The sequence below is a fragment of the Ischnura elegans genome, assembly GCF_921293095.1.
Source record: "Ischnura elegans chromosome 13 unlocalized genomic scaffold, ioIscEleg1.1 SUPER_13_unloc_1, whole genome shotgun sequence".
Taxonomy (NCBI): domain Eukaryota; kingdom Metazoa; phylum Arthropoda; class Insecta; order Odonata; family Coenagrionidae; genus Ischnura; species Ischnura elegans.
Window position 1 is genome coordinate 572,792 of NW_025791657.1, and position 20,434 is coordinate 593,225.

The 20,434-nt window shown below is 35.8% G+C and overlaps 2 protein-coding genes across 2 annotated transcripts; both read right to left on the reverse strand.

The window, feature by feature from the left end:
• Positions 1 to 3,854: 3,854 nt before the first annotated feature.
• LOC124172588 lies at positions 3,855 to 7,896 on the reverse strand. Its single transcript, XM_046552033.1, has 6 exons — positions 7,389 to 7,896; positions 6,508 to 6,861; positions 6,147 to 6,364; positions 5,746 to 5,905; positions 5,042 to 5,153; positions 3,855 to 4,022 (listed from the first exon to the last, which is right to left on the reverse strand). Exons 1-6 carry the CDS (start codon positions 7,612 to 7,614, stop codon positions 4,004 to 4,006), a joined length of 1,089 nt encoding a protein of 362 aa, XP_046407989.1. The 5' UTR covers positions 7,615 to 7,896; the 3' UTR covers positions 3,855 to 4,003.
• Positions 7,897 to 9,876: 1,980 nt separating this feature from the next.
• LOC124172464 lies at positions 9,877 to 12,476 on the reverse strand. The gene is made up of 2 exons (XM_046551904.1): positions 12,204 to 12,476; positions 9,877 to 11,486 (listed from the first exon to the last, which is right to left on the reverse strand). Exon 2 carries the CDS (start codon positions 11,482 to 11,484, stop codon positions 9,877 to 9,879), a length of 1,608 nt encoding a protein of 535 aa, XP_046407860.1. The 5' UTR covers positions 11,485 to 11,486; positions 12,204 to 12,476.
• Between the last annotated feature and the right edge of the window lie 7,958 nt (positions 12,477 to 20,434).

The following is a 20,434-nucleotide window of genomic DNA, read 5'->3' on the forward strand; positions in this document are numbered from 1 at the left end:
ATGTTGAATATAAGTCTTTTTATTGAGTTAACTGGGAAAAGAGTGGGTAGTTAAAGATTTCCATGGCAAAAATGAAACGTTTAAAAATACAAATATGTGTTACGCCGCCAGGCGGCGTGTCCCCCCCCCCCCCCCGGGAGATGCTGCCCCCTGAGGGAGTGACCGTGAACCAACAGAGGTGGCTCAAGGGGACGCGTCGAGAAGCCGTAAGGACAGTTGAGGTGAGTGAAGTCAAGTGTGAGGAGGGACACGGAGAGTGTCTGGGCTGGAGAGTCCTGTTTGTATAAGTGTGAAGAATAAAGTGTCATAGAGGTAGAAGTGAGCGAGAATCATTTCGAGAGCAACCAAAGGTGACACACACGCTCCCCTTTTAACACTTGCTTCCAAGCCTAAATTTTGATGGAAGTAATTTTCTATCGCCTGGTTGAACCCTAAAACCGTCTGAATAACGTTAGCACAAAAGTTAAAAGCAAAATCTTAAAGGCTTGTTTTAAAAGAACATATATGCACTGTAGTGACCTAAGTAAGGCACCATGTGGTCATTATTTCAAAATCTATGCGCAGATTTTCCGAATTGTAATAATTTTTAATTCAAGCCGTCAAATTGAGGTCATAATTTAGAAATCTGTCATTTTTGTCCAGACAGGAATTGTCTGAAAAGTGTAGATTAATTTTTATCAATCTAAATATGTTTTCTTTCAATCATTTCCGAACCAAATCTACGCCTTATCGTCTTATTTCACCCAGTATCTTGTTGTGGAAGTCAGTGATATCGCTGAATCGTGAAGTAAGGAAGGACTAATTCGGATTGAATGTACAAAGCTTTGTGTTCCATTGCACCCGGAATGCTTTCATGTAATTCATAAATAGTCATTATTTGTTGTAATTCATTCTGTTGAGATGAAAATGACAATTAAAAACTGGAAAGTACGTTATCTTCTGTAAAAATATTCACTTTGACTCATTTCTTTCAAGCCGTAATGCATCTCTAATTTATATTGGATTTAGGTAAAATAATGCAGCACCTCATTGGAAACATAATATCTAAGAATTTTAAGAATCAAATATGACGATATCTGTCAAATACGAGGCAAAAAAAGACGTAGGATTATATCTGACAGTAAAAACGGCATAATCCTACGAGACGGAAATATGTGGTGATGTGGGTTGCATAAATGCCTGTAGATACCAGATTCGGCCAACGTTGCGAAAACGCAACATTATTTTCAGGATCTGATTTTGGCTTAATGTTGACTGGCTGACGAAATATAAGCTTTAATATTTATTAATTGAAGTTTTTACGTTCACATGGACGAATAAAAAACTTATTAAAAGGAATAGTTACTCTTAGGAAAAATTATTTATCTTGCTTAAAAGGAGACTAGAAAATTGACACATTTTGAGTTTTTTTATAAATATCGAAATACTTATTAAATGTCATTATAATCTCACTAAAAATCAGTTTAAAACTTATTTATATCGAAAAAGCGAATTCAGCATGAATAAAATTCAATTGAAACATTTATTTTGCATTTCTCAATAATGTTGCGTTTCCGCAACGTTGGCCGTAAATGGGTTAATAATAATACACGATTGATGAAGAGAATGCTGCACTGAGTGACTCGTCTGTTTTAATTGTTGATGTACCCACATTCCTTTCAATGATAACATCAGTAATGGGTTGTCGTTTGAATGCCATCACCATGCTATTATTTGTTCAAATGACAATAACATTTCCTCTTGAAAACATTGCTAGCCCTGGTTAAGGCTCAAAATGATCGATGCAAGGAATTTCTTTCTAAGGTGAATTTCCGTATATTTACTGGTAACTGTGTCGCGTTTATAGGTATGAATCAAATAACTTGCCTTCTGTGTATAATTACATTGTTTAGTTAATTGGTATTATAATAATAGGAATGAAAAGCCCCGGCTTTCTAAGTCCGCAAAGGCAATGCTATCATGTCGATATTTTGGAAGCGAAGTCATAAAACTTAAATCATACAACTTGTCCGTCTTACATTTTGGTGATACTCTTTCCAAAATGTAAGTCAACTTCTTCAACAAAAAGATTGAAGAGGAAGGAATTTATTTGGCATTTAGTATTGTGTTTTACAATTAACAATTCTAGAGCTCTGTTCACGTTACTAATTTTAGTAAGTACATTTAATATCTCATACGTTTTATCATACTCAAGTGTTATTTAGTATTTATAATTTTTTTTGAGTGAATTATGTAGATAAATTATTAATTCAACGCTGCATTAATAATTCTATTCACTTGTAGGGCAATTAGTCTATGCCCATGCAGTGTATGAAAGAGATTAGGTTGCTGTGGATTTTGCGTGATAAATGATGAGATTTCATGTTGACTCGATTTTAGTGAATTTGTGCCGTATGAATGAAATATTGAAATAAAGACACGAAACGCCAAGGTAGCTCGGATCATCAGCTCCTGTAGACAATTATTTTGAAAAATTTTCCTGACAAAAAGCAAAATAATGGTTATACCCTAACAACACATGGACATCCGACGGATGTCCGTCGGATATCCAAGGCGGACGTTGCGGATGGCCCACGGATATCCGAAGGAAATCCGGCGATATCCGTCGGATATCCATACGTCCCAAAATCCGATATCCATAGGACGTCCGCTGCCGGATATTAATACAATTTTTTGCATATTGTTGCAAGAATATACGCCAAAAAGGATCCTGCACATGATAGACAACCTTATCAAGGTGGAAGGAGTCTTCATGTCCCAAATTCGACATTCTTGCAACAATATGCAAAAAATTGTATTAATATCCGGCAGCGGACGTCCTATGGATATCGGATTTTGGGACTTATGGATATCCGACGGATATCGCCGGATTTCCTTCGGATATCCGTGGCCCATCTGCATGTCCCAAAATCCGATATCCATAGGACGTCCCCTTCCGGATATTAATACCATTTTTTGCATATTGTTACAAGAATATACACCAAATAGATTCCTTCATTCGAATGATTAATGCTTTAACTAATGACTACTGATTAAATAAAAAGAAACAAAATTGCATTAAAAACTATTTAATCTTTCTTATTTTGTCATTTGTAAGGCCTTTTTACATAATTTGAGTTATTGCATCCAAGCAAACTGACTTTCAAAATTAATGTTACCTCTTAGGAATGGGATCAATTTAAATTTAGTGAATCCAAGAATTCGAATGGAACAGGTCATACCCTGAAAGTTCAGAAAAATGATTTCCAAGGAAGATCGTAACATATCTTATGCTTTGAGATTTCAATAGTTTGAAGAATCACATCAACAATGGCATTGTTTATAGGTAAAATCTATATACCCAAACTTCCAACCATGCCTACTAATAAACCTGAGATGATACAATTTCTGGGTTTGCCTTTCCGTATCAATGAATAAATTCAACCTTGTAAAGTGACCTTAATGAAAAATTGTAGCAAACAATAGTTAAGAATGATTACCACTTGGTTACAGTTGAATATTGACAAGAACCAGATAAAACAATCGTTTGATTCATCATATAAATTTCAGCTTATAAAATTAACAAAAATGGCACTTCTCTGTGAACAAATACAACATGCATGGCTTTAAAAGATAAAATTATTAAACATACATAAGTTATAACATGGAAACAAATCACATGCTTACATTGGCACAAAATAAACTGTCCATATAGATAAGACCAATGAATTCACTTCATCTCTGAACTCCAAAACACTTATGACTAAGTAAATACAGTGTGAAAACATGTGAGCAGAGCAATGCTTTGTAGATTATTTTCACGGAATGCACAAGTCTAAAATGAGATTAACAACTAAATAATAAACACCTGAGTAAGAGGAATGACAAAGTATTTCTATTCCAACGTTAACTTTTTTAACACAATGGTAAAAATTCCACCTCCAATCACCATATTTAGCCATATCTATTTTCCCCTTAAAAAATTGAACAAAATTTGGTACAGCCCAGGGCTTCCTCTTGGGAACTAACTATTTTCCTGGTCACTGCAATACACAAAAAAAGGATATGTTATAAAAAGTGGTCTCAGAGCAAAGGACTGTCACGCAGTCACTTGTGAGGTAGAAACATCAAAAAAAAACTTAATAAAGGTCATTTTATTGCTATATATAGGAAACCTTTACAATGACTCATATGTGTATTTTGCATATTTATTGGTTGGTTCTGTAGCATTTGTATTTGCAACAAGCTTAATCTAATTAAAAAATTTTCATTAAGACAGGTGAGAGGCTGTTAAAAATTATATAAATGAAAGAAAACAAAAAAATAGATACAATAACTAAAAGAAATAGTTTTTCATAAATGAAGTCAGCAGTCTTATAATAATAATTATTTGCAAGAAACTTTTTGTTTCCTTCATAAAATGAACTTCGCATATATTGAATTTATTGCATTATTGAACACAGTTATTCTTAACGACTGGTCCCATACCTTGGATTTATACGCCAGAAGACTCCCGTTCCATGATACTTAATTGAGAAGTTGAGATATGATATGCTTTACTTCATAGATACAAGTTAATGCAACAGCTTAACCCTCTTAGTGCCACCATAATTATAATATGTCATCAGCACGCCTCAATGGCATCAGGCCACAAGTTGAACAAACAAGACCTTCTGGGTTTCAGCTTCCTGCCTTCCACAGTCTAATTATTAATTTAGGCAATTAATCATTTCTTTTTTGTAACCTTTTATCCCAAGTATTTAAATATATAATATTTGAATAATACTTCATACATGCTCTGGCAAAAATTGGTTATTTCCAAACGGTAAGTTATTATGGCCGACCATTGTTTTGTTACAACGTAACATTGTCAAGCACCTTTTATCTTAATAAATAATGTGTATAATGTATTTAAATAATTTCGAATCATTAGAAAAAATGAGAAAATGATACTGATATCACACCATGCACACATCATGAGCCACATTGCTGGCTGCTGATTTAAAAAAGCCAAAGTTCATATGAAAAGATATGGTAGTTAGTAGATTAAGAAAAAACTTACCTTTTTTTCTTCCCATTACATCTCTCGGGGGCATGTCTTAGCCAGTTCTTTATGGCCAACTCTATTTCCTTCTCTGAGGCATCCTTGAAAAGTGGGTTCCTTTGTACAGCCCCTGAAATGTATTTATTTTAATGTGAGCAATCATCCTTAATTTTTGCGTGTACATCTTACACTTAGCACTTGTGGTTCTGCTACAGCTATGCATCGGTGGCTCCATGGTAACAATACTGAGATTAGGAACACTGTTTACAAGCAAAATTCTTGACCAAGGCCTTAGGATAGGAATGTCTCATAATTTATAAATACCAAATGTGGAAAATGGAGTCACAAAGAATGAAAATTAACATTTAAAATGCTTTCTGGCCTGATCAAGGGTAAGATTCATGCTCATAACATACCAAAACAAGGGTTCCATGGAAGTGGAAAAACAATGTTACCTCACCACCACTAAGGAAAAGTTACACTCATAAAACCAAACTCCACGTATTACTCATTATAATTTTGCAAATAAGTTTCAAATGATTGAGCTGGGTAGGATTGAGCATTGAGTAGCAAAACAGGTAGGACAGGCACACAATTGCTGGCTGCCAAACAATTTCCAGGGGTTTTCAGAGAAATACAAAGACTCTCTGAGTTCCTCATGACTAAAAAATTCCTCAAAAATTCTTGGTTTTCCAGATCACCGGATACCCTAATATACTTACTTAGTATCACATCTGCCATCAGCTTGCTGGACAAAGGTTTCTTTTTCTTAGCTCCAACCCAGCTAAATTGTGATGCCAAATTGTCGGACATTAACCTCGTCAACATTCTCTTGGTCACATCGGCGAGATTATTGCCCCCAATACGGCTCAAACAAATTACCTATAATATAAATGAACAACATGATAAAGAGTAATCCTTAATGAGTAAGACAACTACACTTCCATACAAACAAGCGTACAGCCTCATACAAACAAATTTCACAATTTTTTGGCCAGGTTAAGCCAAAATTTGATGCCATAAAATGGTATACGTTAAGTTCATACAAAACTATCAAGTCAAAATAACATATCACAAGTATGAATATTAAATGAAACAAACTAGGATTTATAAGAAGGCTTACCATATTTCTCTTCACTGTCTCATCAGCAAGATCTTCCTCCAATTTTTCCAGGTGTTCAAGAGACTGCAGTGGCAGATTTGCAGGCATGGCTGCACTAACATCAACACTTCTTGATTGAGTACTGCAAACAGCATCAAGGATTGCTTGAATAGCATCACTGTTTCTGCTTGCAGTGGCTCGCAACACAGCCAATTCCCGCAATACCTGTCTCCTGAAATCTAGGGAAGAAAGAAATTGTAAATTTCACAAATTAAATGATTTCAGGCAATAATCTGTGGTAGGCTTAAATCGTTAGAAGAATCCTACGAACGAGCAACAACTAAGCACCTAGTAACATTCAAAAAAGTAATACCCAACTAACCAATCTCACTTGCTGCCGATGCTGTAGGGCCCTTAGGAGGTGAGCAAGGCAGCAATTCCCTCTCTCTCTCCGAGTGAGGTGACATTTTGGCAGGAGAGAGAGATGCCATCTGATTGGTTGGTCTATTCTTATGTCCTCTATCAATAGAGGAAATGGACGGAGGTTTTGGGAGGTTTTCTATTCTCCTGCAACTTATCTGAGTTTGCAAAGGATCATCCTCCGATGAATCCTCACTGCTCGACACACGTCGAGCTTTCTTCATCCTTTTTCCTCTTCCGATGTCCTCACTTTCGGTGTTAAGGTCAGAGGTATCCTCTGCCCTTCTTAAGTGAGCACGTGCTCCCTCATACGTGTCTGGAAAAAAGAATGCATGGTAAAATTGATGTTTTCAGGTGAAACTTTGTGAAAGTGATTTATTTTAAAGAATGCATGCATTATATGTGCCAGGGGTAGAGCATACCATGTTGTTACTCTTATTCACCAACTCTCTCAACAGTCAAGATGATGAAAAATTTTATATAACTACACATGCAATGAAAAACTAAATGTAGTAACAGCCTAAATTAGCCTAAGCAGCAAAAGGATATTGAAAAATAATTTAAGTCATAAGGTTATGTTAAGACCAGTGGAATAGAATGTATGAATTTATAACATTAAGAAACTAATAATCACATGGCGTTTTTAGATGCACATTGTTATGAGGTAATATGTATACAAAAAATGTCAAGTGAAAAAGAGAGAGCTAATATGTTTTACAAAATAATTTCAAAATATTCTTACAGTATGTGTCAAAATATATTTCTCTCGTCAGATTTTGCTACTTGGGTACCTGAAGGTAACGATAATTTTTCGTTAAAAAGTACCAATTAAGGTAAACATACCATATGACTGAATTATTCTAGCAGGATATTCACTCCATGAAAGGTCCGGTTCCAATCTGCTCTTTGTGGCCTCAATTAACTTTCCATGGCTCTTGTAAGGTGGCCATGAACATTTCCCACCATTCATCCAATTAAGTGGAACAACAGCAACATCATTCGTCGAGGAGAAGTGAACCACCGCAAATCTCTTTGACATCTTTCTAATTATGAAACATTTACAAGACATAAAAAAATAAGACAATTTAACAATTTCAATGGTGAAGTGCAACCAATACACAGTTAATTAATAATATGCATGAGTGGAATCACAGCATAATTGCCTTTACAAGGTAGCAACATCATTCGTCATGGCGAAGTGAACCACCGCAAATCTCTTTGACATCTTTCTAATTATAAAACATTTACAAGACATACAAAAATAAGACAATTTAACAATTTCAATGGTGAAGTGCAACCAATACACAGTTAATTATTAGTATGCATGAGTGGAATCACAGCATAATTGCCTTTAAAAGGTACCCTAGTAGAAAAAATTGTGTTCTTTTGGTGTTCTTTATATGTTCATTCAGTGTTCAAGTGTTCTTTTGATGTTCTTTTGGTGTTCTTTTATGTTCACCAATTTCTTGGTGTGTTCTTTTGATGTTCAATTTATGTTCTTTTTATGTTCATCTCAGTGAACACAAAATGAACATTTTTCTTTATGTTCATTTTGTGTTCCCTTTGAGTTCATTTTATGTTCACCATGGTGAACACAATATGAACATTTTTTTATGCGTTCATTTTATGTTCACTTTGTTGTCATTTTATGTTCACCATGGTGAACACAAATTGAACATTTTTTTATATGTTCATTTTATGTTCACTATGTTGAACACAAAATGAACATTTTTCTTTATGTTCATTTTGTGTTCCCTTTGAGTTCATTTTATGTTCACCATGGTGAACACAATATGAACATTTTTTTATGTGTTCATTTTATGTTCACTTTGTGTTCATTTTATGTTCACCATGGTGAACACAAATTGAACATTTTTTTATATGTTCATTTTATGTTCACTATGTTGAACACAAAATGAACATTTTTCTTTGTTGTTCTTTAAAATAAACCAGTATAAAAATTCTCATTCCTTGGAGGTGATTGTGGATAGCTGCAGTTCATGTGTCATGACAAGTAGCTTTACACAAAACAAGTAATACAGATGATTTTGGAGACTTTGTCTACCAAAAATGAGTTTGAATTTCCCCATCTTGAAATCCACAAAACTGTATTTTTTAGCAGTTTTCCATAATATTTCTAGAAATTTAAAATAATGAATTTCCGGGAAAATTATCCCAAAATGAAGGCATATCATCAAAAAATGGACATTGAACGATCCGAGAATGCAATCAAGGAACACCTGAAAACACTCAATATGTACTTTATTGCATACTAAACAGGGATAAGGCCTGAGCATTTGGCTTCTACTATTAAGTTCGTTTCTAATAAAAAAAGCTGGAAATAAAATGATTTGAAACTTACCCAAACAGTGACATCTGATTCGCAATGATGTGAAAGTGTTCATGGTAATGATGGGACTTCCGTGAAAGCTTTTTCTTTGTTGTTCAACAAAATGTTCTTTTTATGTTCATTTTGTGTTCTTTTGATGTTCAAAAAAGTGTTCATTTTGTGTTCAAATTATGTTCTTTTTATGTTCACAGACGAGTGTTCATTTTGTGTTCTTTTTATGTTCTTTCTGTCACAAAACACATAAAAAGAACATAAAGTGAACATTCGGTGAACATAGAAGGAACACAATTTGAACATTAAATGAACATTAAAAGAACACTGAATGAACACACTTTTTTCTACTAGGGTAGAAACATCATTCGTCATGGAGAAGTGAACCACCGCAAATCTCTTTGACATCTTTCTAATTATAACACATTTACAGGACAAAACCAAAAATAAGACAATTTAACAATTTCAATGGTGAAGTGCAACCAATACACAGTTAATTATTAGTATGCATGAGCGGAATCACAGCATAATTGCCTTTAAAAGGTAGCTTCACATACTTCATAACACAATCTGTTACAGGCCATTGTTGTAGCACAGACATTCTCGGGCCACAAAGAAACACTCCAATAAGCGAAGAGTCACATGGAGTGGCATAAAGATTATTAACATCTAAAAATTGCCTCCCCACAAATACCATACCCTTGGTGAGTTCATTGAAAGCAATGTTTTCCACTTTAATAATACTGCCATTTCTCAGGCCACAACAATTGTTAGCATCATGTAAACCTATGCAGTAAGAATTGAACATTGCCCTTTTATACTGAGGGTCCATACAATGTTCCACCAGGGGACCACCCACATGCGCACTTTTGTAACTGACATCAGTAACATGGGCTAACATCTCAATATTATCATTAGAAAGATTCTGCATTTCTCTCAAACGAGATGCAATTTGCTGTAAAGGTTTCTCAGCTTTCCGGACCATCCTTTTCAGTTTCTGCATGTAGTTTTCAAATTTAAATGCACTAAAGGCATCCAAGGGTCCATTTTTTTAACATCATCCGACAAATGCAATAACCCATGCACATTGTGGGACACGTTTTCAGGTCCATAGATAGCTGAGAAAGTTTTAACGAAATGGTGAAGCAGTGAGTTTGCGTACTCATTATATATTTGGCAGTACTTTTCTGACGCCAAAATAGATACTGCACAGTGGAGAGCCATAAAGTGCTGGTATTTGTCAGCAGGAAGAACAGAGTGCAGCACCAAAGGACCGGTGTAGAGTAACAGTTGCCTAAATTCAGTAGCTTTCCACCGGTCTATTTCTTTCAAATCTCGGGGCTGACGAGCAAACTCTTCTGGAATAGAAGTCTTCAATTCCATAAGATGACCTGATATGCTTTTCACCCCCCTACTTCCTAAACGAACTGGGACTTCAGCTCTTAGCCAGAGGTTCAACAATTTACGCACCACACCTAAGCAAATTAGGTGCATGTAATCTAAAGGAATTTGAGTTACCATTCCAAAGCTTGAAATCTCCTCGAGAGGAGAATTGCCAACATGATGCTCTTCCTGTTCTCGACTTTTGAACCCCTCATCTGTTCTTAAGGCATAATCCAAAGAAGGGTAACAGACTCTCCCACGAATGTACCTCCCTTCTTGTGAGCATTTACTGCAGGAAAAATAACCAGCATGTCCTTTTGTGCAGGTAATGAATGCCTTAGCAGGAGCATCACACACTATTCCACTCAACTTAACAGTTACAACTCTATTATTAAAGTCGATGCCAGTGTCCAAGAGATTTTTCAAGTCATCCACAAAATCCCTTAAAAATTCATCAGCAGAACTTGGCTTTGCATTCCCATGGTAGAGGCCCACCACAAAAGGGCCAAAAAGCTTATCTTCGCTGAGCAATGAACAAAGTATGGGCCAAAACTGGCTTGCACTGCTCTTCGAAAGAGGGAGACCATCAACGCACATGAATAATTTAATGGTATCAGGAATGTTGTCAGACGGGCAGTGACTTAAGGCAATTTTGATTACGCCTAACAATCCAAAATGACAATATTTGCCAGGTGCCATATCTTTGACGACAGTCCGTCTAGGTGTCCGAAGCAGCGTTCGCGCATCTCGGGGCAAGGAAGAATGGCAAGGATGCTCCTTTAAAATTGCTAAAAGCTTAGACATTGACGACTGAGTTATATTGTTTTCTATTGCCCAGATGGCAAGTTTGTCCTGAAAAGAAGCTTCAACTTCTTCCACAACACTATTTCCTTCGCTTGGTCTATGACTGTCTGGCTCAATCAAAGAAACATTTTCCAAACCGTCCACATTATCTCCTTCAGAAACAGTACACAAAGGAGTACCACCCACTCCGTTTTCACAATCACCCAGTTCAGTAGCATGTTCTGCGAGGTCAGAATTAGACTCTTCAGATTGATGCGAGAAGGTACTACCGGAAATAAAATTACTTTCAGTGGAAAGGACTTCTGCAGTATGACCGAGGATGCTAATGGATTCGTTAATATGCCCCTGTATTCTCCTATTTAATTGCCGTCGACTAATTGCAGAGTACGGCTTTCTATGTATTTTTGGCATGGCTGAAATAAGCAGAAATTGGAATGAGTTAGGGTGTCCAGCCAATCAAAGCAGAGAAATGCATGCGTTAATTCAGGTTACCCACGGGAATTAAAGAAAATTCCAGGTTAATCTTACGTGATTACTCGCGATAATTAAGCACTGACGAGAAACAATAACGAATAACACATTTTAGGCCAGAAAATGGGCGTTGATGCGGATTTTTTTACGTGAAACTAAGTTGAAATTAATGAGTTTGAAATTACAAGTAGGAGCAAAAATTCATTTATGATTAATGCATATTTCCAGTTTTTCCCGGTCACCGGATACCCCGTGATCCCCGTCACCCATGCCCATTGAACTCAAGACGTTTATAGTTTTACAAAGGCATGTAATAATACAACCGCGCACGTGAATACCCTAAACTTTTAAATTAAAGCATTATTTATGTACCTGTATCTAAAATGAAGACGGGCATAAACGGATGCCCAAATTGAGAGAAAAAAAAGTCCATCAGCACGTGCATTACACACCCCTAAATTCCCCTTGCAATCGTTATTTCCCTCGATATAAAAACCATAATTAGTAAGAAAGCTTTTTTTTGTGCTTCAAATAAGTTGTTGCAAATAAATTACGTTCAGCTACAGGCAATTGATGACATCACTAAATATTTTCCGTTTAATTATTTACACATTTGCGGTTCTTACTAAATACTATATGAATAATTAGCATGTACTCACCAGATATATTTAATAAATGTCTGCAGTTGTTGAAAGAGAAAAGTCTCGTGTTTCACCACGAGGTGAGGTGATGAGTCACAGCGGTCACAGCCGAAATGACTTTGTCCGACGAGTCCCCACAAAAATAAATTAAATGGACTAAAATGGCATAGAATATGATATAAAACTAAAATCCAGATGGGACTATTTTGAGTTCAACGATGAACGTCAGCGAAATGCAGCAATAAGCAGCGAGCAGCGAGGTTTCTCCGGTCTTGGCACGAAGCGGTCGAACAAGAACTTAGAAGTGAGGGAAGTGAGGATAGATAGTTGGGGACGGATTAGCGACCGTCATTTTTTGACTACTGCTCCATCTTCGGCGCACTAAGAATTTAATTTCTACCGCGCTATTTTCAAACTCAGTGGGAGAACTATCAGCCCTGAAATCTATGCAGTCCCAGTCCCAGGTTAAATATATTAGATACAATTGTAGGTGGAACAGGATCCCTAATGCATACATAACATTAAAATGACTTCCTACAGGTGAAAAGTATAAATTATTCATTCTACTTTCAAAGAAAAAGTTAATATGTAATTGTCATTGTGGAGGAAATTAGTAAATGATATAATCACCAATTCCAAACTATATGTGCTTGCATTCGACAGAAAACCCATATTAAAAAAGAGCGAAAACCAAAAATTGCAGGAAAAACTTCGAATGCCAACTCAAATATTTCTTTGCAGTCAGAGTTGCTATTTGTATTCAGCTAGTTTTCATCAATGAATTTGCTGTAACTGCATTGGTATTGTGCAAATCTGAATGCAATAATGGTAACAATTGTATATTATTGTTATTATAGCTCTGTAACAGAATATCCTATGATCATCCCATTCGGACATTTTTCGGATCATCCGGCCTCGGATATCCGTGGGAGATCCGACGGATATCCTGCTGATTGCCGGCAGACCTAGATAGGACATAGCGGACCTGAAACGGATATCCTGCTTGCATTGCTTTATTGATATATGCTTGCATTCGACAGAAAACCCATATTAAAAAATGAGCGAAAACCAAAAATTGCAGGAAAAACTTCAAATGCTAACTCGAATATTTCTTTGCAGTCAGAGTTGCTATTTGTATTCAGCTAGTTTTCATCAATGAATTTGCTGTAACTGCATTGGTATTGTGCAAATCTGAATGCAATAATGGTAACAATTGTATATTATTGTTATTATAGCTCTGTAACAGAATATCCTATGATCATCCCATTCGGACATTTTTCGGATCATCCGGCTTCGGATATCCGTGGGAGATCCGACGGATATCCTGATTGCCCGCGGACCTAGATAGGACATAGCGGACCTGAAACGGATATCCGTAGGATATCCGGTGTTGTTAGGGATGTCTATAGTTTTTAACGCTATCAATGCATTTGTTCAACTTTAAGTGTATTACTTCCAACTCCCTGTGAGGCAACTAAGAACCACTGAGACAAATGATATGCAGAAATTCAATAGTTCATAAATGTAAGAAAATTAATTGGCCAAATGGAAGCATTATGTTGCATATCAATCATGGAAATGATGGATCAAAAGTAAATAAAAAATCTATATTTCATGTAGCACAAAAAGTTAAAATGTAAGGCAGTGAAAAAATTTATATACCAACTCAATAACAATTCTGAAAACATTTCTTGAAAAGCATAATAGAGCATTTTACGTCCCCAAGGCATATATTAAAAGATTAGATAGAAGACAAATGGAATTTACTAAAATAAGGTAATATATTGAAAAAAATGAAATTACAAAGTTTTCTGCATTTCATTATATAGTGCGTAATACCTCGTTGGCAAACAATAGAGCAGATACAAATACCTAATTCACCTCTTACCAGTTGCTATTTTTAACATTTTAATGATCAGCAAAGTAAATTAGGAGGGAGCATAAAATTGGAAGGAGTTGATTTAGTAAAAGCATCAGCACAACATGAGGAATTCTAGCTCAAATGCCGGAACTGAAAATATTTTCATATTCCGTGCATAATTATATTCACGAAATGGAAAAGCTCAATACGCAGCCTTGTTCCACATGATATTGTTCCAAAATAATCGTACCCTTGACTAGATGAAATGCTGTGATCACCTTTGAGATTAACTTTAACTTGATTAACAACACGAGGTGTTAGTTGTGAAAATATCTCTAAAAGAAAACATGTGCGATTAGAAGTGTATCTGAAACCACACCGTAAGTAGTTCAGGCAGTTAACTTATTATTATTAGGATTGAATGATATAACGTCACTGTAAATTAAACTGAGCATAATCTAAATGTAGGCTAATAAACTAGCTGTTCATGACTTAAATGTGTACCCTATACTGAGGACAAACTGAAAGACTTAGAATGGCGAAATACGAAACAAAGTAGCATTTAAACATGAATAATAGAATTTTGGTGAATAAATCTTCATACACTTACCTGTGATATGAAACATCCATGCCAGAGTTTCTTGTTTTAATTAGGCTGTTTGTGCATGTTGCCACGGTACACCGGGCCCCCGGCATTTTCTTCCTTCTTGTTCTAAAGGAGTTTCTTATCCAAAAAACTGACTTGGACTTTTGAAATATCCATATGATACTTTACTCGGCACCTGCAGCACCCTTATTCCACGAAGAGATGTATTTAAAAATACTGATGAGTCGCAATGGTCGCATGCACACTGACGCACACGTTAGGCAAGCCTGGTGAACGTACAACGGGTCATCAGTGACGTCAAGGGTTAGCAGTTGGCGCATGCGCAGTGCTGACTGAGACAACCTTATATTTTAGGGACCTTGGGCATGCACACACTTTAAATCTAGTTCATAGGGCATTCCATGGCTTCTTTCAAACTCAGTATACGCTGTAGAGGGGCTCACCCTAAAGAACAAGATATGCCTGAGAACACGTCGAACAAAATGACGTCACAGCCTTGAGAATATGGCCGACTGGTGTTTCAGCGCATCATTAATTTTGAAAATTTTAATAATTAATATCTCGCTTAAAAAGTACCTCTCTATTCTCAGACTCGGAATTTAGCCTAATTGAGGTGTAAATTCTTTTTTAAGATCACTTCCCAAAAATGTGCACATACTCTATTTGAAATTCTCTTGAAATGAGTGTCTTATAAAAATCTATCTCACACAGGCTTTACGACTGCGTTGATTGGAAAATTACTTCTTCTGAGGTGTCAATGAGTATAATTAGTTCAAAATCATGGTCAGAAATAAAATAATGACGTAGAGGAAATATGTACCTTGCCGTCTTGCAAAAAATCACGGGTGATGAAAAACATTTACTGTATATCATCCACATTTTGAATTGTGCATCATTTTACCTGCTGGCGGTCACCGGGCATGCAATTTAAGTGGCTAATACGGCTTAAGCACGTTTAAACCTCACTTTGCGACTTCGCCTTTTAAAAAAATATAGCGGGCATAGTGCTGCCACCTAACTACAAAAGATAGCGAACCAAAGCAGCAACGCCGATACGCCGATTCCGTTCTGAATGTTTACGTGCTTGTGGTTCTGTTTTGTGCTAAAGTAATAGGGCGTGGTGAAAAAATAATCATATCAGTATTATTTAACCAGTGCTAAATTCCCGCAGCGTTGAATTAAGCCATTCGTGCATCTCTTCAGTCTTCAAGCGACAGTGAAAGTCTGATGTGGTTTCGATCTTTTGTGTTTTCATTGAATAATTTATCTTGTGTCAACAGATTTTGAGCGATTACTAATATTTTTGTATGCAATATGTATAATATGTACTTGCGTTACGTCGCCGAAGAGAACCTACCAGGATTTTCAGAATATTGTGTATCTTGCTGGTTTGTTTGTGCTAAGTGAAACGACCGTGTTCATGTATTTAAACATTAATGGCAAGTTTCTGTAATGTAACATACAGATATCGTTGGCTTAATTCTGAACCAGAATTATTTTCATTAGTCACGTAAAGAAGTCTTTCTTTCATAAAGGCATCTGAAATATTTTCTAGTGTTGTGATTTTTCTGTTAATCACGGAAAAATTTGTGCTCTTCGATAATTCAAGATTGTGGAATCTGATGTAAGTTGTTGTTGTTCTGGTGCAGTGACTGTTCTGTTACTCTTGGCAAAACTTTTGCCTTTCGATGACTTTTCAAGAACTGATAAACAATTACAAAAAGCACGACTAGTTTGTCTAACTCTCCTTCAAATGAGATTTCATCTGTAAATTCTGTTTCCCTAAATTATTTCTAACGCATGAAATTGAGATTTTAAGTGTATTCTGCCGCAGAATTTTACCAAATTAGATGACTATGTATTTTCAATTGAATATGTACTTCTAACAGGGTTTGTGCATTCTTAATAAATACGTTAATAGAGCCTGTGTTATTTTGTTGTGGTGGGAGACTTACATGAAGTTCATTTTGTTAGGCTGTATTTTGTTAACTTTTTTCAGCTGAGTCTACATCAGGATTGATGATAGAGATGTAGTATGTGAAGTTACAAACGTTGGTTGAGTGCAGCTCTGCGAAACTTGGAATTGGCGGAAATAATTATTTCCGCCTCGGGTATCAGCAGTTAACTCATGTATCCGAAGTTAACTTATGCATCAGCAGGTCATAGGATGTGAGAATCGAGTCGCAAACAAGATTCAGATAGGTATGAAGGTAGAAAACAGATTCGAAATAGCTTTAACGGGGAAACCGGATTCAAATCTGTTGAACAGTGGAAACCAGAGTCAAACCACATTCATGGAAATGAGTAGGAAAACAGCCGCCATGTTGGACCTTCACAACTGATTTCCCACTGTCTTCCAACTGATTTTCAGCTGTTTCAATTTTCAAATCAGATTCAAAGGAGAAGGAAATCAGTGCGTCAAACCTGTTGGAAATCAGTGTCAAATCTGATGGAAATCAGTTTTTCCTTGCTGGGGTCTCATCGACCCTACCAGCCTCCCTTCCGAAAAGTGACCGCTCTGACTGCAATTTGAAAATCAATTAATCAATCCGATCATCAAAAAATGATTTTTTTCATCGCACTCCTGCCAATCAAGCATTCAAGTGTGTTTATGAACCGTGTTTCTGCGTTAAAAATAACGATTTTGTTAACTTTCCTAAACCGGGTATTTTCCGGTGGTCCGCAGCCACGTTTTTGGCAAAGTTCACAAAATCGTTATTTTTCATCGCAGAAACACGGTTCAAAGACGTGCTTGATTGGCAGGAGTGCGATGCAAACAATATTTTTTCGATGATCGGATTGATTGATTGATTTTCAAATTGCAGTCACTTTTCGACCCCCGCTGGTAGGCTCGATGAGACGGTCCTGCGTGGGTTAGCTCGTCAAGGATAGGGTACCGGATTAGCGACACTTTGGAGGGTGTACCACGACCATCCTGGGAGTACCTGCTCCATTGGCCGACGAAACGCATTTTAACCTTTTCGCCGCATATGAGGAGAAGGCTTTCGGAGATTGAACGGCAGCGAAAGGGTTAAATTTAACCAGATTCATCCACAAATTATATTCATTGGCGGTTGACTTGTATATTTTGTGCGGAATCCCGTCGAACTTATCTCACAGCTGATATTTTAATTTCCTAAAGCTAAAATTATTCCAAAGTAAGCTTTGTAACTTAATAACACTTAAATTACCAAGCTTACACTTTCATTGCTATCAAAAAAGTTGTTTTTTTTTACAGCTTTCAAACTGACCCTTTATGTAAACCGATTTATGCAAAATTGTGTATGAATTCTTGTACTGGGGTTCACATTTAGGCTACATGACAAAATCCCTGGAGCCCAGAAAAGGTTTCAAGTTCGCCATTACACTGAAAAATACATGACGGCATTGTAATACAATTTGGGGGTCATGCAGACGTTTCTCAATATCCTTTTTAAAGTACCTGAAATGAGATTGAGGGTTGTAATTTTCACAGTTGAGTAAATTAAAAAAATTCTTGTTCATTGACTCATTTCACTCATAGAATTACATTTGTATGTATAGTTGTAATTATGACATTAGATAATCACTTAGTTTCCTTTTTTCAATGATAGTATCATTGCGAATAGGATCATTTATGAGGAATATATTTTCTTAACGTTTCATTAACCCTTGACTATTTAATTGGAACTTTTGAGGTTAAGGGAATTTATTAAAAAAACATTTACCTACAGAAGTGGTCTGGCATTAAAAATTAAATTTGCAGCTCAAAAAATGTTCAACATAACATTTTAAGAAATGCAATTACGAATTAAGAAACAAATTTAAAAAATAAGCCTGTAATAAATGAAATCTTAAATTGCCTTTTTATGGTTGTTAATTTTCTTAGAGAGTTGCTTTTATGCTGTGATATGATTATATTTTCTATAATTCCTCAATTTTGATTCACTAGATTACAATTAAGTTTGGCAAAACTGTCCTTGTCAGAACATAATTAAAACTATTGTTTTTACATATAAGTCCTTTCTTTAAATAATGTTTTTGATTCAATTTATGCTTTATCTCGAATTTTGGTTTTATCACAATCAAAAGGGTTTTTAACAACTATTAGAAAACCTATAAAGATTAAAGTACTTCTGGTCTTTGTCGGAGCAATTTCTTGTTTTAAAATTTTTTTTATTTACCAATGACCAACTTTATAAAATTAGGAACCAAACATAAAACATCTTCCATGGCTTAAATATTTCTTGAAACAAAATATTTTTCAAATAACCCTGATATCATTATACTTTAAACTAACGACATCAATAACACAGAAAGCTAGTGCAAACATAATTATCATATGATAATAATTAATGGCTGCCAATATTTTATAGACCGTGCAGGTTTTTGTCAAATGATTAAAACAGGTCACTGCACGGTGATTTTAAAGCACATTTAAACCTACAACGTGATAATAATTGAGCTCTCTTAGGGAATCCAGGAGCAAACAACCACCATACAGATCAATTTACCCATTTGTTCTTCATATGTCAATCATATACAGTTATGAAAATGATAGTGACAGAGAAATGAATTTTTGAGGAACAGTGACAAAATGTTGAATGGAATAGTTAAAATAGATGTTTTTGGTTCCCGTTTCAAATTTGTGCAATGAAATGTAATGTTCTACAATTACAGAAAAGGGAATAGTTTTCACAATTGAAAAAGTGCCAGAATGTATGGATTAGGTTATAAAACATTGTCATATTTGATGTTTACTAGCACTACAACATAATCAAAGTAAACATACGATTTCAAACAAAAAGTCCTCCAGCCAATAACGAGTAATGATCTTGAAGGCTAATTAGCACTTATTAATTAGACTGCCACGGGATTACAATAACTCTGTTCACATTTGACTGTCAAGGCAAAATCTCAGAGAGATAGGTGAATAAGGTTGATCTCCTGTATTGCATGATAGTGCCTGTTATGGTTAGACTTCTCAGAGAGAAACTCGCAGCAAACATTGCAGGATTAAGGTTTTTCGCTGATATCTGTACGGTCGTGTTGGGTAATGTGAGCACTCTGATAAGAAGACTTGCAGCAAATGCTGCATGAAACAGGCTGTAACATTAATTTTTACGGTAAAAAGACATTAAGATAACATTTAGGGCCGGTTTTTTAATGTCTAGTTACGTTTTTTCGGAGCATAAAAATCAGAGTTAACGATATCTTCCACTTGAAGTAATCTGTTAAACTAACCGTCACCCTAAATTACTTTTCACTACTTCAATTCTAAAATACCTCTTAGTTAAGATAACCACAGTATAATGTTCCGGTTAATGCTGAATAGACATGATAAAACCGACCCTTAGAGTATTTCAAAGAATTTGAAAATTGACTGACCAATATTTCGGCAACGGTTGTGACTTTTCACGTAGAACTTCACAGGGTGCAAGCAAATTTAAACAATTTTTGGAGGTAGACGGGATAGTTAGAAAACAATTGGGAGGGATTTAAGAGGTATTTCTCTTAGACAAAGAGTTGACGTCTTCGGCGTGAAGTTGAGAGGACATGACAGAAAAGTTGAATGGAATGGAATGGGTAGAAAAGGGAGACTGTTTGCAACACATACATATTTGTATTTTTAAACGTATCATTTTTGCCATGGAAATTTTTAACTGCCCACTCTTTTCCCAGTTAACTCAATAAAAAGACTTATATTCAACATGAGATTTAAATTTGGAATTCCCACCATAATGTTTTCTAGCTCACCGCAGGTACTTGGTGATATCACGTTCCGTGTACCTTGCGTCATAA

What these genes read in the sequence shown, in the direction of transcription:
- LOC124172588 (XM_046552033.1), bottom strand. Translation starts at nt 7,614, where the DNA reads ATGTCTTGTAAATGTTTCATAATTAGAAAGATGTCAAAGAGATTTGCG. An exon ending in TAGAATAATTCAGTCATATG is followed by an intron (nt 6,862 to 7,388) that starts GTATGTTTACCT and finishes TCTTTTTTCCAG; the next exon opens with ACACGTATGAGGGAGCACGT. An exon ending in GATGGCAGATGTGATACTAA is followed by an intron (nt 5,154 to 5,745) that starts GTAAGTATATTA and finishes AATACATTTCAG; the next exon opens with GGGCTGTACAAAGGAACCCA.
- LOC124172464 (XM_046551904.1), bottom strand. Translation starts at nt 11,484, where the DNA reads ATGCCAAAAATACATAGAAAGCCGTACTCTGCAATTAGTCGACGGCAA.